This window comes from Megalops cyprinoides, chromosome 24, assembly GCF_013368585.1.
Source record: "Megalops cyprinoides isolate fMegCyp1 chromosome 24, fMegCyp1.pri, whole genome shotgun sequence".
Lineage (NCBI taxonomy): Eukaryota > Metazoa > Chordata > Actinopteri > Elopiformes > Megalopidae > Megalops > Megalops cyprinoides.
The window spans coordinates 4,742,985-4,766,774 of NC_050606.1; the positions used below are offsets into that span (position 1 = coordinate 4,742,985).

A 23,790-nucleotide genomic window follows, 5' to 3' on the forward strand; every position below is an offset into this window, starting at 1 on the left:
TTTGCTGTAATTGCTGGCTGTTACATCAGCAGCACCAGACATTACCATTAGTAACAGGCCTGTGACATTGAGAGGCGTAGAAGTGAGGTGCGGGAAATGTGTGAAAAGAACAGAACCTCGTTAAAAAGAAATGAGCTTCTGCATTGTGAGGGTCTCCTTCTTCACTTTCCAAATGTGTGTTTTAGCTGAACATGCCTTGCGAATGGTTAGATATGATAGCGCAAGCATGCGCATGCCTAACCCTCTCACCCTGCCTCACTGTCGTTTGTCTCGACTTGAAGCTGTAATTTAGTGTCGGCTCCCCTTCAGACTGATTTATTGGCCGCATCACAGCGAACGAGAATTTAAAGGCCTTTTAAATCTGAATATTTACATTATGAGGCTATCGGTCATGGAGTCCGGCGCTGGTGAGATGTTACCTGATACACAGCATTATCTCTCTGCCTTGTCCTGGTAGATTTGTTTGCCATTATTCTCAGCATCACTGCAGAGTGGAAAATTCACCCTGAGCAGAACAGCACACAGACGGCCGTCTCATTCAGAGACACACACACACAATGGCTCTCTCTGTCTCTGATAAATACGATGCACTTTAAGGGGCATGCCCTTTTATTAATCCAAAAAATGTAGTTGTTCAAATGTCACAGCACTCTGTTCGCCAGTACCAGGGTGAGGACAACACACCAGAATCAGTACACAATTATTTTTGGAATATATGATGGTTAAGACTCCACAGGACCTTTCAGGGCAGCTGCGGCCAATGTATTTTAATTTAGAGTTGCTATGAAGCCTTGTATGAGACCAATGTACCTTATTCTCATCGTAAAAACAAAAGGCGTTTTAAATGAGATTTCAGGTTAGGAACTACAGCTCCATTCACATCATTCAATCAGTTTCACTGAAAGAAAAACAACACCGGAGTCACTGTTTGAAGTCGTTATTCCCTCTGCAGGGCAATTCTTTTCACAACCTGCGAACATCGTTCAAACCTCCCACACGGCACGAGTTAACAGATCTGTATGAATTAATCCTCAGATCTAGGCTACATCGCTTGTTAGACGGGGCTCGCAGCTCAACTTAAAACAGAGTGATTAAGAGTAAGGTTCAGGGTGGTTGGAAGTGCCCTTTAAATTTAAGATCGATTTTTCCCTTTAAAGAATGTGCCGTCCTTTTTTTTCTGCCAAGTCCACATCCTCACGCTCTCCTGTCTGGACTATTTTAACTCTTTACCTACTTTTGTATCAAGCCTCTCCAGCTTACCTAGAGTATTAGAGGTGTGTGTGACTGTAACCAATCCAAACGTTCACTTCTGACCTCTGCCCACCTTCCTCTACTGGCTACTGATCATGACTCACATTAAAGTGAAATAAAAATGGCCCTTAATGATTTGGAGGTTCTCATTAACCCCAAACTCCTCTCCACTCCCCATGCTCTTCTCCACAGCAAATTACAAGGAAAGAAAATCTGTGCATGTAATAAAGTTGCATGAAAGAAGGTACATATAAGACATTAGATTATTGGCATTTAGCAGACACTTATCCACAGCAGCTTACATCAGCTACAGTTTTTTATGTTATCCTTTTACATAGCTGGATATTTACTGAGGTAATTGTGGGTTAGTTCCCTTGCCCAAGGGTACAGCAGCAGTGCCCCCATGGGGAATCGAACCGGCAGCCCTTCGGTTACGGGTCCTGCTCCTTATCTACTATGCTACACTTCCGCGTTGTAGGGATTTTGATATTAAATTGCATTCGGTTACATTAATTTACTCTTATTCTAAGGGAACAGATCAGGTTTCCTTTTGTTCTGCCTTTCTGCAGCAGCACGTACTGTGGCACCCCAGTATCCTGCAGACCGTGAAAAGTGCCCATGCTGTCGCCGATGGAGCCAATCGGCCGTGAGCAAAATGATCACCCTAATAAAACGCTCCATGTGAGACGCAGTCAGTCCCGGTGTTTACACAAGCGTAACAGCTGCATCCTGGGCATTCTGTTAACAAATCGATCAGGCCGCGCATGCGATGACAGAGCAACTGATGGTGTTGAACGCAATCGGGGATCAGCTAGTGCTGTCTCCAGCCCATCTGTGGGGCTCATATTTTTAAAAGGTCTGACTCACATCATTAGCTTCGGTGCAGGGGAGGTCCCTATGGGTGCGTTTCCGCAGCTGAGGGGTTGTTTCCACATTAAACTACACCGGACAGGGCACATGGAGCAGCAGCCACACATCTGCCATCACCATAAAACCACATTGCAAAAACAAGACTTCGGTAGAAAAATAGCGTCCGCTTTTTAATAGCTAAAACAGTATCTGATATCCCGTCATTGCTACTCCATCAGTCCGCTACTCCGTCATTGATCCATCAGTGTAGTGACTGGTGGAGTTCAACAACTCAGTCAGGTGTGCTGTGCTTACTTTATTCCCTGCTTTCCTCCCATTGTAATGTTGGGGGGGGGGGCTTTCAGGATTCAGCAAAACACATCTAGAAATAACTGCTGTCTATGGCTAAAACTGAGCATCGGCTCCAGGCTCTGTACAGATGACAGAGACATTCCCCAGCAACATCGCGTTGTTCACGAGCTATCCCATGCGCCGAGGCTGCTGGGAAATCGGGACACGCCAGAGAGGTGACAGGGACACCATGGGCGGCGGGGGGGTGGGATCCTGCAGAGCCCTCCGCTAGACGGGAGAGGAAATTCGTCTGCACGCCCTCGCTCCCGTTTGGAGGAGAAATCTCAGAGGGCCCGGGGGGGGGGGGGCAGCCAGTCCGCTCAGACTGCACCGACCCACCCACCGCAAGCGAAATCGGGACATATCCAACCTGGCAGCTGCCCGCCGCTCTGGCTGTGTGTCGCCCCAGCGTTGCCATGGCGATGGTTGTTTTCGAGCGTCGTCTCCCTCTCAGGGATGCTGAGAACACCAGCGCCCGCAGCGCGAGTCCCCCTCTGGTTGTTCTGTTTAACACCAGCGCTTAACTGCAGCCATGATTTTACCTCTCTGAGCACAGGAGGCTATAGCTCTTCTACTGAAAGCACAGCATATGCTAAACAGTACGCACCAAAATCAAAATAAAAGAAAACTACACATACACACTAAACACACATACACACCACACTACACATATGCCATGTAATTTTGCTAATGAATGAATGAGTAATCCTCTCAAGAAAGAATTATACAGGGGGTGGGTGCTATCTATGAAAAAAAGAATGCCGTTGTGAAACGTATTTTGGAATATATTGACATGACACCCATATCAAACCACAAATTCTCTATACTGTGGATGTCACCTTTGACCACATCTTGGCATTTATGATAAGGTCTGCTTCCTCTCCTTAAATCCAGGGGCTCTGTCTTCCCCCAAAACGTCTCCCTGCTCCATTTAAAGGAACTCTCCTGTGGCGCGGGTCACGAAGGGTGTGGCCGTCTCAACCCGAGGCAGCAGCTGTTCCTTTGGCACCTGGCTCGGTGGCGAAGATGGCGGCAGAGATTTCATCCCCCCGGACAGCCGCCCTGCGTTTCTCAGGCAGCGGGGTCTCCCCTTCGCTCGCGTCTCCAGGGACACGGCGCCCGCGGGCCTGCACGCGGCTGCCGGTTCTGCTTCGCGGTGTGCGCGCCAGCGTCTGCGACCTCACTTCCTGCTGCCCCGCCCCACTCGCCCTCAGAGGACCCAAAAGAGGACAGCTGTCTGCTCCACAGCTCCCCGAAATTCCCTCTTCTGTTGTCTGAGTATCTGTTGCTTCTCACCCAGGGTGCTTTGCTGTGGTTGCGTAGCTTCGTTACCCTGCTTCCCTGCATCAGCAGTAGCGACGCCCCCCCCCCCCCCCCCCCCGCCACCCCCCCCCCAGGCTTCAGTGCCGCTTTGATCTTTGCCTTTGATGTTCTCACTCACAGCCCCAGTGGCTCTGTATACAACACACCTTTGTCTCTCCCTCTCTCACTCTGTTCTCCTGTCTCTCCCTCTCTCTCTTCTCATCTCCTGCATGTTCATTACATTACTGGCATTTTGGTAGACGCTCTTATCCAGAGCGACTTACACCGGTTACCGTGTTTTCCCACCGATCACTCACTCCAGGGGCTTTGGCCTATCACCCAACTGACGATGACAAGGCTCCATGCTATGACGTCACTGCACTCATTCACAAACACAATGTGTGAGTCGGTATCGTTTTATGGAAACTGTTCATCAATGTCACAATGTTCTAAATGGAAAGATATCTTAAGCCCATTACACTGCATTCCGCAGTGACCGGTTTTCTCACACTCTCATAGCAAGCATCATCTCTTCCACTCCGCTGTCCTAACACAATCCTCAGAGATGTAATTAACCTGACTACATAAGATATGTACAGTCATCTCGTGTAAAAAATGATTTAAACCCGCCATTGGCCTTCTTGGATCCAAACCTTATCTTAAAAATACAGCATCTAAAAGCCACACCTAAAAGATCTGCATTAAAAGAAGTGATGCCAACTTCTGCAGAAGTTGGATAATTTAACAAGGCTAACAGTCTTGGTAATTGATACAACACTGTAGAATAAGGAGTCTGTGCATTTCAGACCAACGCTGCATTTTTCTCCGTAAAGCACAGAGCGAGTTTGTGGGGGAGGCGGGGTTAAAGAGGGGAGACAGGGTTGTGTAAGCATTTCACATTCAGACACTGAGTTATGGGAAAGGCAAACACAGAGAGAGAGAGAGAGAGAGAGAGAGAGAGAGAGAGAGGCTGATCGATGGTGTTTGAATATCGAAAAGTACAATACAATAATGTTCCATAAGAAGTCCTTCCAACTAACAGTAAAGGACACAGGAAAAGTAGGGCTTTCACTGAATACGTTCCCCACCAATATTGTTTTAAAATTAAATTTAAATGTTGTGTAACAGTGTGGCAGGATATTGCAGTAGTCCATAGCTCAAGCTTATTCCAGATCTCCCTTGGAGTCTGCAGATAATGATTATCAACAGGTAGTAATTACAATGATAATAATGACAACAGCCACACTAATAATGTTAACATCCATCTTGCAATACCAACTTGTTCTCTCAAAACCCTGTGTCTACAAGTGAAAATATACAACTGAGAACCTGTAATTCTTGACTAATTATTCCACCTGTATGGGATCAGATGAGATATTATGTTTATCTTGGAGAAATGTTACTCAAAGTGGCTCTTTTTTATCCACTTGGGAACGAGTAGGGGGAGAAGTGGGGGTATGAAAAACTCACTGCAAGGAGTGAAACAGTTCTGTTTAACCAAAATGTACAATATCTTGTTGTACATTTCAAATGAACTCATTAACTGGCCATGCAAATGACATTCATCACTAGTGCACCACTCCCGTGAGGGTTAACAAAAAAATCGATGACTAATTTCAAATGGAGTTAGCTGCGTTTCAGAAAACATATTCCTGCCAACTGCCATAATGCTATAATTAGAGTGGTGAAATATTCTAGACAGGCAGAATTCCCTATTGATGGAGTACATTAGCATGGTTACCATGGGCACAGAAGGAAATAAGCATATCCATCTCCTCATCTCTGTCATCATAACAGCAAATATTCTCAGTAAATATTGTCTGCATCTTTGCTGGGGGAATACCTGCATGTCAGTCAGAATGAGTCAGAAATGAGGACAGTTTTTTGACAGTTTTAGAAAGATGAGGCTGTAAATTATGCCTGACTGTATGATTTGTTTAAGGCCCAGATTCAACCTACTCACAATGCAGATGTCCTTAACTTCTTATGCAATATGTAATGAAATAAGGCAGCTGACATGCGTTTCCCTGTTTGCATGTTTAGGGTGAATTTCAAAGATCTTAGTAAGGTTTTTTTTAAGCTGGAGTTGAGATCACAGAACTTCATTAGAGTTTCTGAAAGGTTGGCAATCACTTCTCCAGTTGTAATAGAGTTTACAAGAATATTCAGTGAGAAAAACATTCCCTAGCATTACAAAGGTCCATTTCAGAATCACTAAGTACAACCTGTAAGTAGCTACCATCCTCGTGTGTCGATTTCTCTGTTTGGAGAGCTATTCAATGAAGACTGTTATGCTCCACAAAGGTTATAAATGTACTAAATGTATTTCAGTGCTGTAACAGTTTTGATCCTAACAAAAGCATTTTCTACCTAAGCTGGGAATGAAAAAATATTGAATGACTTGAAATTTCCACACATAAATAAAAAAAAAAAACAGCACTAACTGAGCAGCAACACAATTGTAAACTTTCAAACTTTTACACAGCATTAAAGACTTCATATCCTCGTGTTTACTAATGCACTTTTTCGGTTTGCATGAAAGAAAAGAAAAAAAAACAAAACTATTTACCCATCTTCGCAAATGGAAGAGATATAAAATCAATTTTCAGGAAAGATGAACTACGGGAAACCACAATGACTGAGGCAGAAGCTGCTTGAGTGAAACATTTAGCACCGATAGATTCTTTTACACCATCGATTTTGTTCTAACAGGATAAGCCGGTGCTCTCGTGAGCATTGCTCCATCTGCGGAAGGAGCTTCACTCCTCCGGCCCGTTAATCAGATGCTCCAGAATGCCCCTCAGTCTCTCCTTCAGTCTTCACTCTCTGCCTCTAGCTCTTTGACTGTCTGCTATCTAAACACAGAGTAAACGCTGTCCTCAGATCAGTGTGGCCAATTCCTGCTCCTCTGGTGCACCAACGCTAACTGAACACGATTCGATCTGGCTTGCAGGCCTCAGTACACAGAGAGCGCTTCACACATTTGCTATGTGCCCTCATTTGACATACATGCCCCCCAATGAATGCTTTTTTTATTCGTTATATTCCACCAATGAAAACGAGACACTCAAAACAATCGAATACATTAGCAAAGCTGTAAGCCACACCTACCCTTATGATTCACAATTATAAACCATCCAGAAACGATACAGCATAAACATACCGCTAATACTGATTCTACGGTGAGGAGAAGAATAAAGAGGACAGTGTATTATTGTGTAGGGTAACAGAGAGAGGTGACGCAAGATGGTAAAGCAGCGTTGGTCCAGGATAAACGCTGGGATTTTAGAGCAGAGACTCCTTGACTCTTATTATTCTCATGTGTTACCACTATCAGAAAAATAACTATTTGCCAAGCAGGCCCATGTGCTGTTCTGGGATTGGTTCCAGGATAAAGTGAGTCAACTGGCTCTGCGCTTTCAAAACGTGCCCACCACAAAGACACACACTCAGAAAACTAGATGTACAAACATACAATGTTCGCTCTTTACAGGAAACATGTCCGTCTGTCAGGTAAAAAAAACAAAAAAAAAAAAGTGGGTTGGTGCTTATTAATCTCCATTTTCCTCTCACACCCAATATTAATAACACATTAGAGATCTAAAGAATGTTACTGGAGAACATATTGGCGGGACACTCCCGGTGAGTGTGCAGCCCAAACTGGGTCAAACAGAGATCAGGTGCAGTCACCGGTGTGGTAGGTTAACCTTTATGAAAGAGCAGGGCTCACATACTCCACTCTCATACACTCAGACTGGGATTACCGCAAGCCTCGGAGGATTGCAGCTCAAAGCTCACCGTCACAGAACCTGAATTAGCTGCTCCAGGAGCTCTGGAAATCACTCACTCAAAATGAGGGATTAATCGCCGCAGATCCAGGTTTTAACAGCGTTTCACTTCCACTGCAAGGACTCTGATCGCTTGATAACACAAACCAGGCTCTGTGCTAAAAACTGACTATGTGCCACAGTTGTGAGTTGTCTGTTGGAACTAAAAATATTCTATTGTAATATTTCCAACATAACGTATTGAATTAGATCATGTGATCAGATTTCTCCCACAGAGAGCAGAAAACAGTTTTTTACTGCATAGAGAAGGTCAAATATCACCACAACATATATCCTTGCCATAGCTATCATGATTTGGCTACTTTCTTCATCCCCAAATTTACTTTGGACTTCTAAGAGAGAATAAACCATTTAATGCCTATCATCAGTGCTTATAAAACAAAATACCTAAATATTCATTTAATATCATAATGTATTTGTTTATGTGTTCACAATAAGAGAAAAAGAAACAGCCATCTTACTGCCACTGGTAAAATGCCAACTATACAATGAAAACATGTAACTGTCAAGTCTTAACCTTTTAAACACATTAAACACATTAAAAAGAGTTATGTTCCTGAGGCTGTGTACACATACTGCAGTTTGTGCGATGACTACATTAACCAACAGAACGCACCAACTGCCACACCGTTGTACCTATTGTAACGGAGTGTATGGCCGTTCCATGGACCTTTGTTAGAATGGAACAGGAATATTGATTGAAAATGAACATACACAGACTCCTACGTTTAAGGAAAGGACATTTTATTTCACCAACTCATTTGTTTGCCTCCTCCCAAACGCACCCACACCGTGGACTCGACAAACAAACAAAGAAACAGGCTGAAATATCTTAACATGCAGGATGGCCGACTGGATGTTTAGGAATTTCTAAATCTTGGACATTTTTTGTCAATATGCACCTTTTTAGCAGCTGAAGTAAATGAAATGTTTGTGGTTTGGGAGAACATGGCCTACCTGTTCATTCAGTGGCACCGGCAGGACAGACTCAGCCAAAGGACCCGAGGGCTGGGGGCTGATGGGATTTGTAGTGTTGGGAGGGCTGAACAACATGGGCTGTGACTGTGGGGGGTTTTCCTGCTTTGCTTTTTAATCTTTTATAATTGATACACTTTGTGTTTGAAAGAGGCAAAATACATATGAAACATTTTATATATGGTGGACAGATGCCAGTATGTCAATACTTATTGGTTTACTGCATTATTATGTTCAGTTAATTGATTTACTTGATTCTTCTTGGTTTATTCTAAAATGGCTGACTTCCTGAATAAGAGCAGCATTCAGCCAGTAGGGGAAGAGCTGGCTAAGAGTGTAGCGGTGTCTGAATACTGAATACTGAATACTGAATACTGAATACTGAATACTGAATACTGAATACTGAATTGATTGATTGATTGATTGATTGATTGATAGATATTCTCTTTTTGTTTGCACTGGTATTTTTCTTTTTTTTTTTTTTTTACATTGTTAGCTTATGATTATTTTTGTTACTTTCACCTGTCATGGGTTTGGGTGAATAAAACACTGGCATCACGGCATCACCAAACCTTTGGTCTCATCAGTTTTTTCCCCCTGTCATCCCCTGGCTATTCTAAAACACCTACATACAACCACTTTCATTAATGATGTGAATGCCCTCGAAATAATGAAAAACCCAAAACTACAAAACCCAGACCACTGCATGACAGCTATGACAGACGTTTCTATCATTACTGAGTATACCACTGAGTATCAACTGCAACTTTTTAAGACACACACACACACACACACACACACTCCCCATTAACAAACCAGCTCACATTAATGCCAGCCCTGCTCTGAACAGGACACTTGCTCTGACCAGTGCAATGTGCAAAGTGATCGTTCAGATTAGTGGGTTCAGCTTATTTTCGCCTCCACTGAGGGGACCCACGAGTCCCCGGGAGCCAGACGGTGACACTCACGGCCCGGGACCCGGAGCCGGCGTCGCACTGGCAGGCCGCCGCCCTTATCTCTCTGTCCCCAACACCTGCCGCCGCAGAGACGCCACTCAATGACAGAACCCAGGAGAGGCTGCGAGCGACCACACACGGGGGGGCCGTTGTCCCAGCGGAAACGGGCGGCTTATCGGCCTCTCTCCGGCCCTCTCACGCGGGAAGTGTCAAACGGCCGCTCGAGCTAAGCCTCCCTGGCCTTTTGCTGGCGGGCGAGATGTATATGAGGCGCTCTACATAACAATAAATACGGCCTGTAAGCCAGACGCCTTTCGCGCTCCTCCAAGAGGAACGGGCAGCCAGGAGCTCTCAGCAGATGTTGCTGTGAGACAGGAAGGCACATTTCTCCTCCAAATGCTGCAACTCTCCAGGGACACGTTATCTTGATATATTTACTTGTATGTTTTTTTTTTCTTTAATCATTGCTGTATTTTATACATTTTCATACTCTTCAGGAGGCGGTGGATTTTTAGGAATCCAGTAATTAAGTGTGCTACAGTAAGCACTGTATAATAATCAAATTGTTCAATCTTAAAATGGAACAAAGTGGGCAAAGTGGAGTTCCAGCAACTGAATTCATAATATGAAGCTGAGCCAAAGGTTACCCAAACTGATAACATGTTCATACCAGGGTAGCATGATGAAAACAATTCCTTTTCCTATTCCTGCTCTGCCAGTTTGGTGCTGTGCGCTCAGACACATTACTCAGCAATGGGCAGCTGTAACTGAAGGCTTGGATAACAAAGAAGTTCCATTAAAACAACAGAATCACAGAACATGTATGAATAATCACGAATAAGACCAGGTACAGTGCATACTGTATACGTACAACTTACTACATTAAACAACACACCATCCAGTTTCCGAAGGTATAACCTTTCACTGGTCTATCTTAAGAAAGTCACTCTGCGCCCCATGCTTGCCAGTCTCTGTAAGCCACTCCCGCCTCTGTAGGTGCAGGGATACACGGACAGGCCACAGGGTGCTGGACTTGGGGTGCCTGCCAAACGCTGTCCCCGCAGTTGAGCTCAGACCAGGCTCGGCACCAGGAGAAAAGACAGAGGGGCGCAACTGCACGCCAAGGAGGTGCACAAAAAGCCATAAATACCATGTAGACATCGGGATATGAGGAGATAACTGGTGGTGCGCTGAGGTCCGTCGGGTGGTGCAGTGCACCCCTCGGCACCCGCTCAGCGCCGGGCCTGGCTCAGACCCTGCACATCTCCCCACCCCAGAGCGCAGAACTCTGCTTACTGCAAGCTTTCCACCTTTCCATTGCAATACATTGCATTACCCCGGCTTAGCAGATGCTCCTATCCTAACTCGCCTACTTTGCAGTTTTCACACGTTGGCCATTTATAGAGTCGCTGCCGCCGTTTCCTCACTGCTGGCAGCAGGATCAGGCTGGCACACAGCAGCTGACGCCTCAGCCACAGAAGACCTTCTAGAGCTTTCTCAGAGGAGGTGATGGAAAAAAAAAACCCTATATGAATGCACAGCTTACAGTACATTACTCAGAGAGAATGCTACATGTGCCACGTAGCTCTCTGCAAACTATCCTGCATTCTTTTCCTAGTCATACGCGTGGAGCGCGGAATCCCCCCTCCCCAACAGCTGGAGAAAATCCAGCAATCCCAAACGCAGCACTTCAGAGCACCTCGGAACGCCCCAACATGTCCCGATGCACCCCAATACCACTGAGCATACTCCTCGGCTCCCCAAAACCTACAGCAGACTGGCTGAGAAGACGGGTACGCTGGGGTGTCCATGGGTCAAGCATCACACGACCTGACATGACCTCCTCACAGCCAAATATATCTGGACTACAACCCAGGGACCTCTGTCTACAGTACACTGACGCTGTCTGCTCCGGTTGCTAAGCAGCATGTCAATTCAATTAAGTTGTTTTGCTAAAGGCACCCAGAAGAAAAATTTGGCAGTACACACGCAAACAACATATCCATATATGTTACATAAAGTCCCATTACCAGGCACTGATAAAATATAAAAAAGGCCAAAACAGCAGTATTCAATTCATTTTAATGATAATCATAGTTTTATAAAATAGGGCAAAGAATCTAGGGCATTTTTGGGTTTTATATTTGATAACAGAGTCAGAGCTTTATGGTTACTAGGTCACTGTTAGCTTTCATTCTGAGCTTAGACGTACGGGAGCATGGACCAACACCTTAGGGAAACACAAAAGTCATTTATTTCTACTCAACTACAGAAATCATTTACCGCCTACCCTAATTCTGTTGGCATGTGCCCGATTTGACCAATCACATACAGCATATTATCAGACATTTGGCTGGGCAGTAAAACCACTAAGCATTGCTGTCAGCCATAGGGACGAATATGGTGATGATTAATTCTGTGAGACGTCACACCTTGTCACAGATTAGGCAAAGGAAAGCGTTTTTTAATGAGCGAAAGCGCGGACATGAGAGGAATGGACTTCTGAAAGCCGGATACTCCCTCTGGAGGGTGGCGCTGTGGTGAACGCTCCTCTGACCTAATCCATGAGTTTGCACAGAAACCTGCAGGTTCATGTATCAGTCCTGAATGAAAACGCCACGTCACTCAGGACACGTTTCATTAAAAGCTCCCTGAGTCACAGCTATTACAGCACACAGGGTCTGCCGTACGCAGGAGTTCTCACGGTCTGTGCAGTTTATGGGTCTTTTCTGCAGTCACGGCGCAGTGCTTTGCCAATAACATCCCTCAGTTTTAATGCCCCTAAACACATTAATATTGATTGGCTTGTGGAGGATCCTCAGTTGTGAGTACCGTAACAGCATGCCACATGTAAATATCTCTCCTTTTCAGTTCGGCTGCTCTGCTACTGCTGGTCAGACAGGGACCTATCAGGACAGCAGGAGCTAGATACTGCTCATTCAATCACTCACTCACTCACTCACTCACTAGCCAATTCACTCACTGCACTCATTAACTCACACACTCACTCATTCACTCACTCACTCCACCCACTCACTCATTTACTCACTCCACTCACACTCTCTCACCCAATCTAAAACTACTCCCTAGCCCCAGTCCCCTAAGCCCATCTTGACTCCCCTTGAAAGATCTGAAAGGACTGGATGGATATCAGTATTACAGTTATAAATCCACCTAGCCACCTGATAGTTTAAGTGGAGTTTCTGCCGTACTGCTTACACTTATCCAGATCTTTCAGATCTGTGCGGTGGAATTATGAGGGGCCGAGGGGAAGAGGTTAAGGGTCGGTACGAGACTATACTGGGCCTCTGTCTTTTTTAGTGCAGCCATGAACGCTATCACATACACCACTTCAACCTGCAGGTCACTCCGACATCACACTCCTGGCCACTAGAGGGGGCTGGTCAGCATTCATTTCAGAAGATTTTAATGTGCTTTACATCCCCTCTACACTGTCGCCAGAGCCAGCCCCAACTTGACACGTTTACGGTTTATTTAAACAAGGGATCTGTCATTTAGCAAAAGCCCTCACCTATGCTATTCAGCGCAATGCGACTGAAAGCATGCCACAGAGAAGCCGCTCTGCATTAATAAATATTGTTCAGTTCATCATCTGGCCTAAAATCAGGGCTATGACAAATAGACAAATCTGATTTGGTGATCTTCCATGTGTGCTTAGATCCTGCATTCTCTAGCCGACAATGCAAACAGGAAAAAAAAGAGCAAAAAAGGAGGCTCAGATTGTTGGGTTTCAGTGGTTTATCAGCGGAGAGCCGTCTCTGGAAAATGCCTCCGGTCATCCGATATGTTCATCCGGAGAAACATATTTCTGGTCTCCTCTTGGAGGGCTGGAGATCCGAGAGATAACTCAGGCCTTTCAACTCTTGGGTTTTCATCAGTCAAGCAACTTCAATGCATTGTACAGGAGTAACTGAATTACTGTTGCTATGTAATGGCGGAGACCATTTAAAGGAATTGGGAGATAACTCAGAGTAATGCTTTCTTTCAGCTCTCTGAGTTTATTGGGACATATTTGAGCCTACTGTAATCCCAGAAAAATTCCAGCAGTGGTGACAACACCTCATTTCTTGATACGTCCCTCAAATATTGATAAGCTTTATAAGAAAAAGATCACCCGCCAAATGATGCACATGCATGAATAAACAGTGATGTTCCCTCATCCCCTCTGTGTCTGGATGCTTAGTACTTCATTGAAACAGGTTTGCATGGAAAGTTACACACTGTTGTTGGATTAGTCATTTGCATTGATCACTGAACACCGTTTCAGGGCTGACTACATAATTCTGCCAATTATCAGGTTTGTCTGTAAACCTCTAGTCCAGGCCATGCTTTTGGAAACTTTGCAAAGTGCAAAATAAATTCATATTGAGCATCAGAAGCTTGTCATATTTAACCTCCGGCCACATTAATACTCATAGCATTGCAGTCTTGTCTTTTTAAGACAGAGCAAAGAGCACTAGCTTTTACCCCAGCCAAAATGTAGCGTATCTAAGCAGCAACCAACAGGCTCTAAAATCTCATCTGTTTTGGGGCCAAAAAATAAGTCATTTATGTGTATGTTTAGACAGACAGAATAGCACTCAAAGGGAGGAAATGGCTAAGCAAGTGAATAAAGCCAAGAGCGTCAAACCAACAGGCACTTGGGACAAGAGCAGGGTCCAGTGTTATTGCTTGCGTTCGCTGACTTTTGCTCATTGTTTTAACTGGCATGTTGGTTTTCTCTGCTTTTCAAAGCCCATCACCACCTGAACAGATTTTATCAACCTGAAATCTTTCCATACGTTCCCTTTTATCTGTCATTGTGTAAGGATGGTATGAGAGAGCCTTTAGAATAAGAGTCTTAGACTACTGACATCTTTCTTCACCCAAAATCCCCAGATAACAGCACATAGATCTGAGGGGAAAAAAGGAACAAAAGCTCAAAGTACAAAGAAGACAGCAGCTGTTTCAACAGATAGCTGCAGTGTCGCTCCAGTATTTTTGGAGGGAAAATGATTTTGCTCTAATCTTTTCAATCTGACCCAGCGTTACATGAGAGTTCAGGGGAGAGCGAGAGAGACATTTTAATCAGAAGCTTATCGCTTATTGTTTAAAAAAAAAAAACAGAAAAAACTTTGTTGATATGTAGTTTCCATTCGGTATTGTTCTGAGATTCATTGGCTTAAACTGAGCTTACCGTTGACACAGATCTCGTACGAGGTACACAGCTCATCCTCAAACAAGCAACCTGAAGGCAAAAGAGAGAGAGAAAGAAAATGACATAAGAAACTTCAAAACCAAAAGCAGAATCGATACTCAAAATTTTGCTCATTGGTAAACCCCAATATAATAAATATATGTTCACTCTGCAATCGTAATAGCCAACCAGTATGCAGTCTGCATGATCGTATCCGGCAGCAACAGGCATCTTCCGCTGTGCTGCTAAAATTTAAACTGGGCAAAATTACATCAGTAATAACTAGCTCGAAAACATATCAGCAATAAAGCAATACATCATATTAAAATATTCAGTGTAAAGCTAATCATACCTCTGGGGTATAGTGGTATAGCCAAAATCCCTTGAATGGATTCCTACACTGTACTCTGTCAAATGTGGTATTTCAGAATTCCGTAAAACAGCATGTCTCTAAGTGATCCAGGGAAACGCTGTCGAGTCTGAGTATCTCTGGAGTAAGTGAACAGCCGAGAGCAGACAGCAGCCTTTTCTAACTGCCCGTGCTCATACTGTCCAGGAATCAGACCTTTGAACGTTTCATGCAAACGGTGGCGTCTCTCAAATCTGTACCGGCGTGGGTGAGGGTCTTTCAGCCGGGGTGACTTCCTGACACAGCAGTAGCTTCCAGAATGCAATATTCCCTCTATAGACAGACGTCAATCCCCATCCAAATAAATCACAATCCCTCAATTACAAGAGGATTTACAGTCAATTCAACCGAAATGAGAGGAAATCCTCTCAGATTGCCTGTAATTTATACATTTAAAACATATCAACAAGAGATACTGATTTCATATCATAAATTATATGTATACACACACACACACACACACACAGACAGCAATATGTATATACTACAGTGAACCATCACTCAGTGCTGTGCTATGGTGGGCCTCTGCTCGATGAACAGCCTCTGTAAGTGCTCCCAGCTGCAGACCGGCTTCAGCTCCGCAGAGATTAGCAGGGCTAAGGGGCATACTTTGTTTGGACCTGCTGAGATTTATGACGGGGCACGGAGGTGTCCTTGTACCCCTGGAGGCTGAGATAAGCGAGCAGGGGGAGCCGCACAGCTGCAAAAAAAAAAAAAAAAAACCACAGCAAGGCCAGGGCTGCCACCCTCACAATCCAGCGGGGCTGCCCGTTCCTATGGCAACGCAGAATCCCTCTCTCTCTCTTTCAATGGCCCCAATTCCCCAAACAATGCGCTCAAACTGCTCGTCCTTCACGCCCGCAGACAATATGAACGTAATGACCGTCCTCACCGCTGGCAGGCCAATAACAGATCCCACATCGTGTTTCTTCTGAGAGCATGATGACACGACGCAGGACCTCCGAGCGGTCCGTGAACGCGCACACGCAGCCGGCTCAGCCAAATGTTACTCAGGAGGGCGCTTGCTTCATAACGCACAGCGTAGAACGAGGCTGCACCATATTGCACTGCTGTCATGATCATTTTACCGATTACTTCTGATATTTAAACGATCGAGGGGAGGAAAATTAAAACCAAAACGCGCTGCTCAGAATTCATTTTCATATCACACAAGGCAAGAAGTGTTGAGAATCGTTTTCACCAGTAAAGCTTCGTTACATCACATTACATTACGGGTGTTTTGCAGATGCGTGCGACTTACATAGTTTACAATTTTTACATGTTAACCATACATACAGCTGGATATTTTACTGAAGCAACTGTGAGTTAAGTACCTTGCCCAAGGGTACAGCAGCAGCGTCCTGGTGGGGAATCGAACCAGCAACCTTTCGGTTACATGTTCTGCTCCTTACCGCTATGCTTCACTGCCGCCCCTGCCACCAGCTTCAGCAACAGCTGACTACTTCGTCTGTAGCCTTTGTCGTTAATGTAGGTGCTGACAGCCGTTCACAGGTTTGGAGGGGAACAGGGAGGTGATTTGTTGCGTCTCCTCCCTGTGGCGTCTCTTGGCGCGTGTCGGCACCGCCAAGGGGTGGGGCGGCGGCCTGCTGGTCGCCTCAGCTGTTGCGTTTGTCCGCCAATCCCGCGCGTGTGCCGGTGACGAGCCCAGCGGGGCGAGGGGACACGGGTTTTAATTAACGCTCACCGCAGACAGGCAGGCCGACAGGAAGCTGGTGGCCGGGTTAGCAGCAGAACCGTTTGCTGATTCTGATTCGCTGTGCGCCTCCTAATATTTATACCCCATACATCATTCATCTCCATGGTGAGGCCAAGCTGAGCGCAATGGTGAAACACGGCATCATCCGCAATGAGTGGCAGTGTGGCATAGTGGTAAGGAGCAGGGCTTGTAACCAAAAGGTTGCTGGTTCGATTCCCTGCTGAGTTACTGCTGCTGTACCCTTGGGCAAGGTACTTAACCCAGAGTTGCCTCAGTAAATATTCAGCTGTATAAATGTGTAAAATTACAGGTCACTGAGTAAGGGTGTCTGTAATGTAATCAAGAGGGTCGGCCTGTCCGTGCGATGGCGTTGGGGGTGGAGGAGAGAGGTAGGCCAGGCCAATCACAACCACGTAGGGACACCCAGGAATAATTATTCCATACAGACAGGAACACCTACGCGAGGCCATTGAGGACTGAGCTAATTTTCCACAATAACGTTAGAGGATTCCTTAGGACAGTCTCAGCCTGGCTTATATAACATTCAGAGCTCCACGGGGGGGAAGCTGCTATTTTCAGACGTGCTCACTTTTCCCATTTCCCCTGTGGAAACTCCACAGTGGTGACACGGTCACATGAGTCACATGAGTCACATGAGTAACTGCCAGGTGTCGCAAAGGTAAAAGGAAAACTCCAAATGCACGTTAGCTGTGATGGTAAAATTTAGCAAATAAAGTACATCAAAATCTTGTGTTTGAACGTGTTGAACTCTTCCAAGGTTGCATCTGTACTGTTAATCTTTCCAGTCACATTAAGTACAAACAAGCCCAAATGATGACCTTACTGTATAATCATGCAACAAAAACCAGTGCTGGTCACACTGTATTTTCCAACAGTGGATTTAAACAGATTCCTAAAAGCTTTTTTTTTAAATAACAGGGTTTTTAGTGAGTGATTGTTAGCCCTGCACATACGGATCAGAGAAGGCTTATGTTACACGTGTTATCCACGTCTGACTCAATGCATTGCCTCCTGCTGATTACATAAAGGGAAAGTCTCCTTTAGATTCGGTAATGTAACACAGTGTGCTGAGGGTCCGGAGCATCTGTCCACTGTGGCCTGAAATATTACATTATATCAGTGTCATTTAGTAGATTCTCTCATCCAGATGGACTTACGTAGGTTACAACTTTTACATGTTACCCATTCATACAGCTGGATATTTTACTGAGGCAACTGTGGGTTAAGTGCCTTGCCCAAGGGTACAACAGCAGTGCCCCAGCGGGGAATGGTACCGGCAACCTCTCGGTTGCAATCCCTGCTCCTTACCACTATGCTACACTGCCACCCTATCACATTGTTGTTATGACATTATATTGGACAAAGCTTATATATAATAGCAGCTCATCAGAAACTATACGAAATGCTTCTTGTGTATCAGTGTATTTAGAGCAGACAACCTGCTTTCCCTGCCTGAACAGGTGCATCACACCTGCTCTGTTCAATAACGGCTTATTGTTTCCACAGAAGTCAGTGCACACCCACTTCACTGTAATTACCATGTGGTGGGGTCATTCACAGTCATGCCCTGTCACATGACATCACATCCTTGATTAGACCGTTGCTGAGTCCTGTATTTCCTTAATCCAGGAGCACACATAGGTGGTAGCAAACATGGTCATAGTGCATCTACATGCAGTAGTCCCCTGCAACTTCACTGAGGTATTTCATTCTAAAACATTACTTCTGTATGTAACCCAGGAGGCTTTGCAAATGCAAACTACAAAATACATCTTACAAAATATTTATATTTCATGTTCAACATGCAGTTTCCACCAGGGGTGCATTTGATAGTTAAAGTTGGAAGGCCCTGTGTGTCGGCCAGCTTGGTGTTTGGTGCAGCTGACAGGAGACTGAATAAGCACCAACTGTGGATGATCAAAACACTGCAAAGGAAACTGAATTCCGGGTGGGTGGTTCCAGTAACTGTTTACAGTGTCTGTATGGGCGGGATATGTACAGGCATGGCTGTGAACTGTCTGTTTGTGCAGTTAAGTTCTGTGGAAGAGAGAAGTTCTGTGGAACAGCAATGCAGGCTTCTCTCTGTGTTACCATGGTAATTGCCTGCGCTGCACCAAGATGGATGATTGCATCACTGGATCATTACTCATACTCGTTTATATCATTAAACTTATTTACCATTTATTGCATATATCATACATTTAATGATGACGCATATGTAACAGATACGTAATCTCTTCATAGACATGCTGGTGGGTATGGAAGAGTAAGAATTTGTATGGAACGTCCTTAACAAGCCACAATAACAATGTTTGTTGCTTGTCAGTCTCGATTCTTCAGATTTCAGCCTCTGCGAAATGACTCACTGTCAACATCATCACGGAGGGCCTGCAGCATGTGGCCGCTAACAAACACACAGGCTTGATCAAATATGTACTCAGACTCCAGAAGCAGTTCCCATTTCTGCCTTTCTGCCGTTCCCTTCCAACGAGTGTGTAATTCACGGCCATTAGTTTGCTCAGCGTGAAACAGGTAACAGCATACAGCCGACCACTTACAGGCAGGTCAGTAAGTTGAAGCGGGATGGATTTCCAATGAACCATAATTGCACCTGCAAATGATCCTATCCCCGTGGGGCCAGGGTGCCCAGAGTACGGCCATTCTAACTTGTTTGCCAAGGGAAGTGAATTTCCCAAGTTACCATCTGCTTGCTCCAATCAGGCCACGCTGTGTACCACACTAAGGTACACAGTAACCTTGGACGCAGATACTGCAAGGTTTCTGAAAGTTATCAGCATGAGCGTAATCTCTGGGCCTGGAAATCTAGCAGCCCTTAAGGGCCCGAGAGGTAGACCAGACCAACAGGAAAGAGATTCCAGATGCTGATGATAGCCTCCCGGTGCTCAAGCTAACAGCTCAAAAGAACCAATCAGATGTTCTCCCCTCATCCTTTGTTCTGATTTCAAAAACAGTGTGTGAGAAACTTTATTATTCTTAGACAATTCACTTTCACCTGGGTTGTCATGTGTAAACTGCCTGGTTTGAAATAATGTATAAAGATATCATTTATGGCATTAAGCCACCTTTTACTCTAAGCAAAATGAACCGGACCAAAGAGCTGAAATTGAGTTAAATTTCAACAATAATATATTATATATACAATATATATATACTTTTTATATATACTTTTTCTTGACTGAATATGCACCAATTCAAAAACTTTTCTCTGCTCCGCGTGCACATTTAGTGAGACAGCAATTTTGAAAGCGTGGCAAGATGTTACATGTCTTGATTTAAAAAGGTGTAGCCCCTGTCGCTGGGATCTGACACAGCTTTCCCACAATGCACTGCTCATAAGCTAAAAATAAGACATTACTTTCACATCAAACCTGGAACAGAGAATAATTTAAGGCATGGCAAGTTCTATATATATATATTACTGAACTGTCTCAAACCTCTGGAAAGGAGGATTCAGAGTGTTAATAAACACTTTGTACAACATCACACCTGCCTTTACACAGCATTTAATACATCTCATTTTCACTGCAGAATCCCTCCAGAGAGATGCATTTGCTGATGATCAACCTATTCTCCTTTGATAAAGCTAATAAACAGATACACAGTAACGTATATAGCGGCCCCAAGTCTGTTAGAGTGTGTTGGTCTGGGTGCATCATTCAGCTCTCTAAATCCACGGACGTCGGTTTCCCTGATGAATAAAATCAATAGAAAAGACTTCAGCCTTCAGCAGCGGGGTATTTACATGTGAGGAAAAAGACGCATGTTGTTCCCTCCTGGGGATGCGAGGACCCCGGGTCACGACAGAACTGCCCATCGATACGCGTTTCCTTATTCTGTAGGTACAGGGGGTGTCAATCACCGCGCCCCTCAGACATGAGTCACGCCCCGCAGCAACTGAGCAGCCAACGTAAATTAAATAACTTATTGCCTGTTGCCATGGAAGCAGGCGCAAATGACAGACAGCGTGACCTTTTCTCTCACTGGGGTAATGATTCATTTATTTGGTTTCTTGCTCAGTAAACGAGTCTCTCCCACCTCCAAAGTGGCAAAAACCACGCCTGTGTGCTCCTGGTGAGATTGTGCTTAATCGTGTTTTTGTGTGAGTGTGTGTGCGTATGTGTTTGTGTGTGTGTGTGTTTTTGTGTGAGTGTGTTTGCGTATGTGTTTGTGTGTGCGTGTGTGTTTGTGTGTGTGTGTGTTTTTGTGTGAGTGTGTGTGCATATGTGTTTGTGTGTGTGTGTGTTTTTGTGTGAGTGTGTGTGCGTATGTGTTTGTGTGTGTGAGTGTTTTTGTGTGAGTGTGTGTGTGTGTGTGTGTGTGTGTGTGTATGCATGCTTGTTAGTCTGTCTTTGCGTGTATGCGTTTTTTTGTGTGTGAATGTGTGCATGTTTGTTCCGTGTGTGTATGTATGTGTGTGAATGTATGTACATATGTGTGTGTTTCTGTGATTGCGTGCATTTGTGCGCGCGCGCGCGCGTGTGTGTGTGTGTGTGTGTGTGTGTGTGTGTGTATGCATTTACACAAAGTCAGGGGAAAGAGCACCACAGTGCTGTCCTGATTTGCACTGATAAGTCCCAGCAGAGGCAGCAGATGAGTGTGGAAGCAGCACCTTCCGACTGGCCACTCTTGACTTTACTCCCTCTGAGACACCTGAAGAAAACAACGGCTGTACACACTGACTAACAGCCATCCCAGATATCATCTGCATCTCGATATACTTGCATAAATACGATAATAATTGATACAATATTTAACAAATCTGTTGTATACGGATACAGACAGCAGGTGAGCTTCACGGTCAGCTGCTCTATTTATTTACACAGAAGCGTTCCACAAATATGGCAGCCAGGCCGCGCTGCGGCTAAAACAAACACAACGCTAACGCTGCCCTCCCATAGTCCCGTGACACACGCCGCACTTCTGGGCTATAAATAGCCACCTGCTCTTTTGCGCCCGTTTCTGTTCAATTACACAAGGCTGACCGGCGTAATCTGTTACGGTATCAAGACACTGCACTCTGCGGACTTCGATTTATCAAGGGGCTGATGTGAATCTCAAATTTCTCATGGAGGGCCGATCGCTCCGCCTGAGATGGAGCTGCGTGAGGTGCTCATTTCATGAGCACGACACTACCAAGCTCTGAGTTGATAGAAAGGTTTCAGTCTAGTTATAGAGACTTTGAGTGGATGTGCACCGTGTCCCACGTTATTGTGCAGGCACGAATATGAATAGCTGCTTGATTCACTCATATACTCATGCCATGTTAAAATTGCTGGTTTGATGTCATCATTATTTCTTTTCATCGCCCGGCAACAGAGCAAACCTAAGAGGAAATGCAGGACTGATCTGCGCACCTCCCCGTTGGTTTCCTGGTTCATTAGTTAATAACAGAGTAATTAATAGGTATGGTAACAGCACAGCATGCTGGGAAAATTCTGGACAGAGCAGGGAGGCACTGTTCTCACATTGCAATTTGCATCGGTTCACTGTCTAACCTGTACAGATCAGACTTTCATCAAGACTTATTCTGCGGGGGCTTCTGAGTGGCGCAGTCAGTAAAAGGCTGAGCTCTGAGCCCTATGGCCCGGGTTCGATTCCGGTCGTGTCTTTTTCCCGGCAATGACCGGGATCCCACAGCGGCAGGATAAACTGTTTTTTTTTCACTTGGGATGTAGGGATGGGTTGGTCAGCCAGGAGCTTATCCATGATGCTGCTTATCAGTGACCCCTGCTGGTCAATCAGACGCCATTGGATCTAGCTGTATAAAGGCATGAAGTGTCTTCCTCCAGCTGGTGTCTGTGCAAGCTAGACATGGGGACAGCGGTGTGTAAAAGAAGCGATGGTGACATCACATGTCTAAGGGGATGTGTTTGTGTGTGTTTGTCTCACCCTCCCAGACTGACAACAGGGATTGGTCTATGAGTGTCACATCTGTGACACATTTGGGAATTCCAAATTGGAATACAAGTGGAGAAAAAAACAACAGGCATTCCAAATAAAAAAAAAAAAACCCTATTCGGTCCAAAATTCAGACAAGCGGAGCAGACACAATCATCCTCCTACCCTTATATGGTGGACCACACCTAGCAGTGGTCTTCCGGGACTTGCAAACACGAGACCCAAACATGAGACTCTGTGAACTGCACAACTTAATCAGCTATAGGTCACCTGGTGATGACTGGGTCCGGTGCACCAGGAATGTTTCAGAATCTGCTCTGGGACCTCCTCAACATCTATGAACACCGCTTAGAAACAATTGAACATAGAAGCAATGTCCCATGCTAAATCTGAGGACCGGACCTGTAATCTCACCACTCAGCACAGCACATATAAAAACACCTTTCACATGAAAGGAGTGATCTAACCTGCAATAATATACTTATAAGCCTTCTGATCTTCCTCATTTCAGTATGTTTGGAAAGCACAAGCTTCAACATTCCCATGAATTCTACAAGTCCATATATAATCCATAGTTAGGCCATATATTACTATTACTATTTTCAAAAGACAGAACAAACTCATTGTATCTTCAGAATGCACTTTAAAAAAAACCTTTATTTTCCTTCTTGCAACAAGGAAAGTAAGCTGAGTGTGAAATGGGTGCAAAGCAACTATTAGAAGTCTTGGTGCTCATAAACCTTTCCAGTCAGGCCATGTGAAGGACACGCTCCTCTCCCTAGTTCCACTAACTGATTTCCCCTGTGATAGACATGCTGCGAGAGGTGATTATGTGTCTTAAACTTCTATCAGCATTAGGCAATGGCATGGGTTAAATATGGCTACACAACTGTGTTCAGTTTGATATGTGTACTGCTGTGTGCATGAGAAAAACATTCCTTGCCAGCCAGACTGGGGTTTGTAGCTGGTGACCAGTCTTTACTGTGTACAACACT

General features: G+C 44.8%; 1 protein-coding gene across 1 annotated transcript in view; it reads right to left on the reverse strand.

The window, feature by feature from the left end:
- LOC118771197 (receptor-type tyrosine-protein phosphatase N2-like) overlaps positions 1-23,790 on the reverse strand; it is a 151,644-nt gene that overhangs the window by 123,676 nt on the left and 4,178 nt on the right. Inside the window, exon 2 of the mRNA XM_036519106.1 lies at positions 14,730-14,780. Coding sequence (XP_036374999.1) covers positions 14,730-14,780 — 51 coding nt within the window. The remainder of the gene's footprint in view (positions 1-14,729; positions 14,781-23,790) is intronic.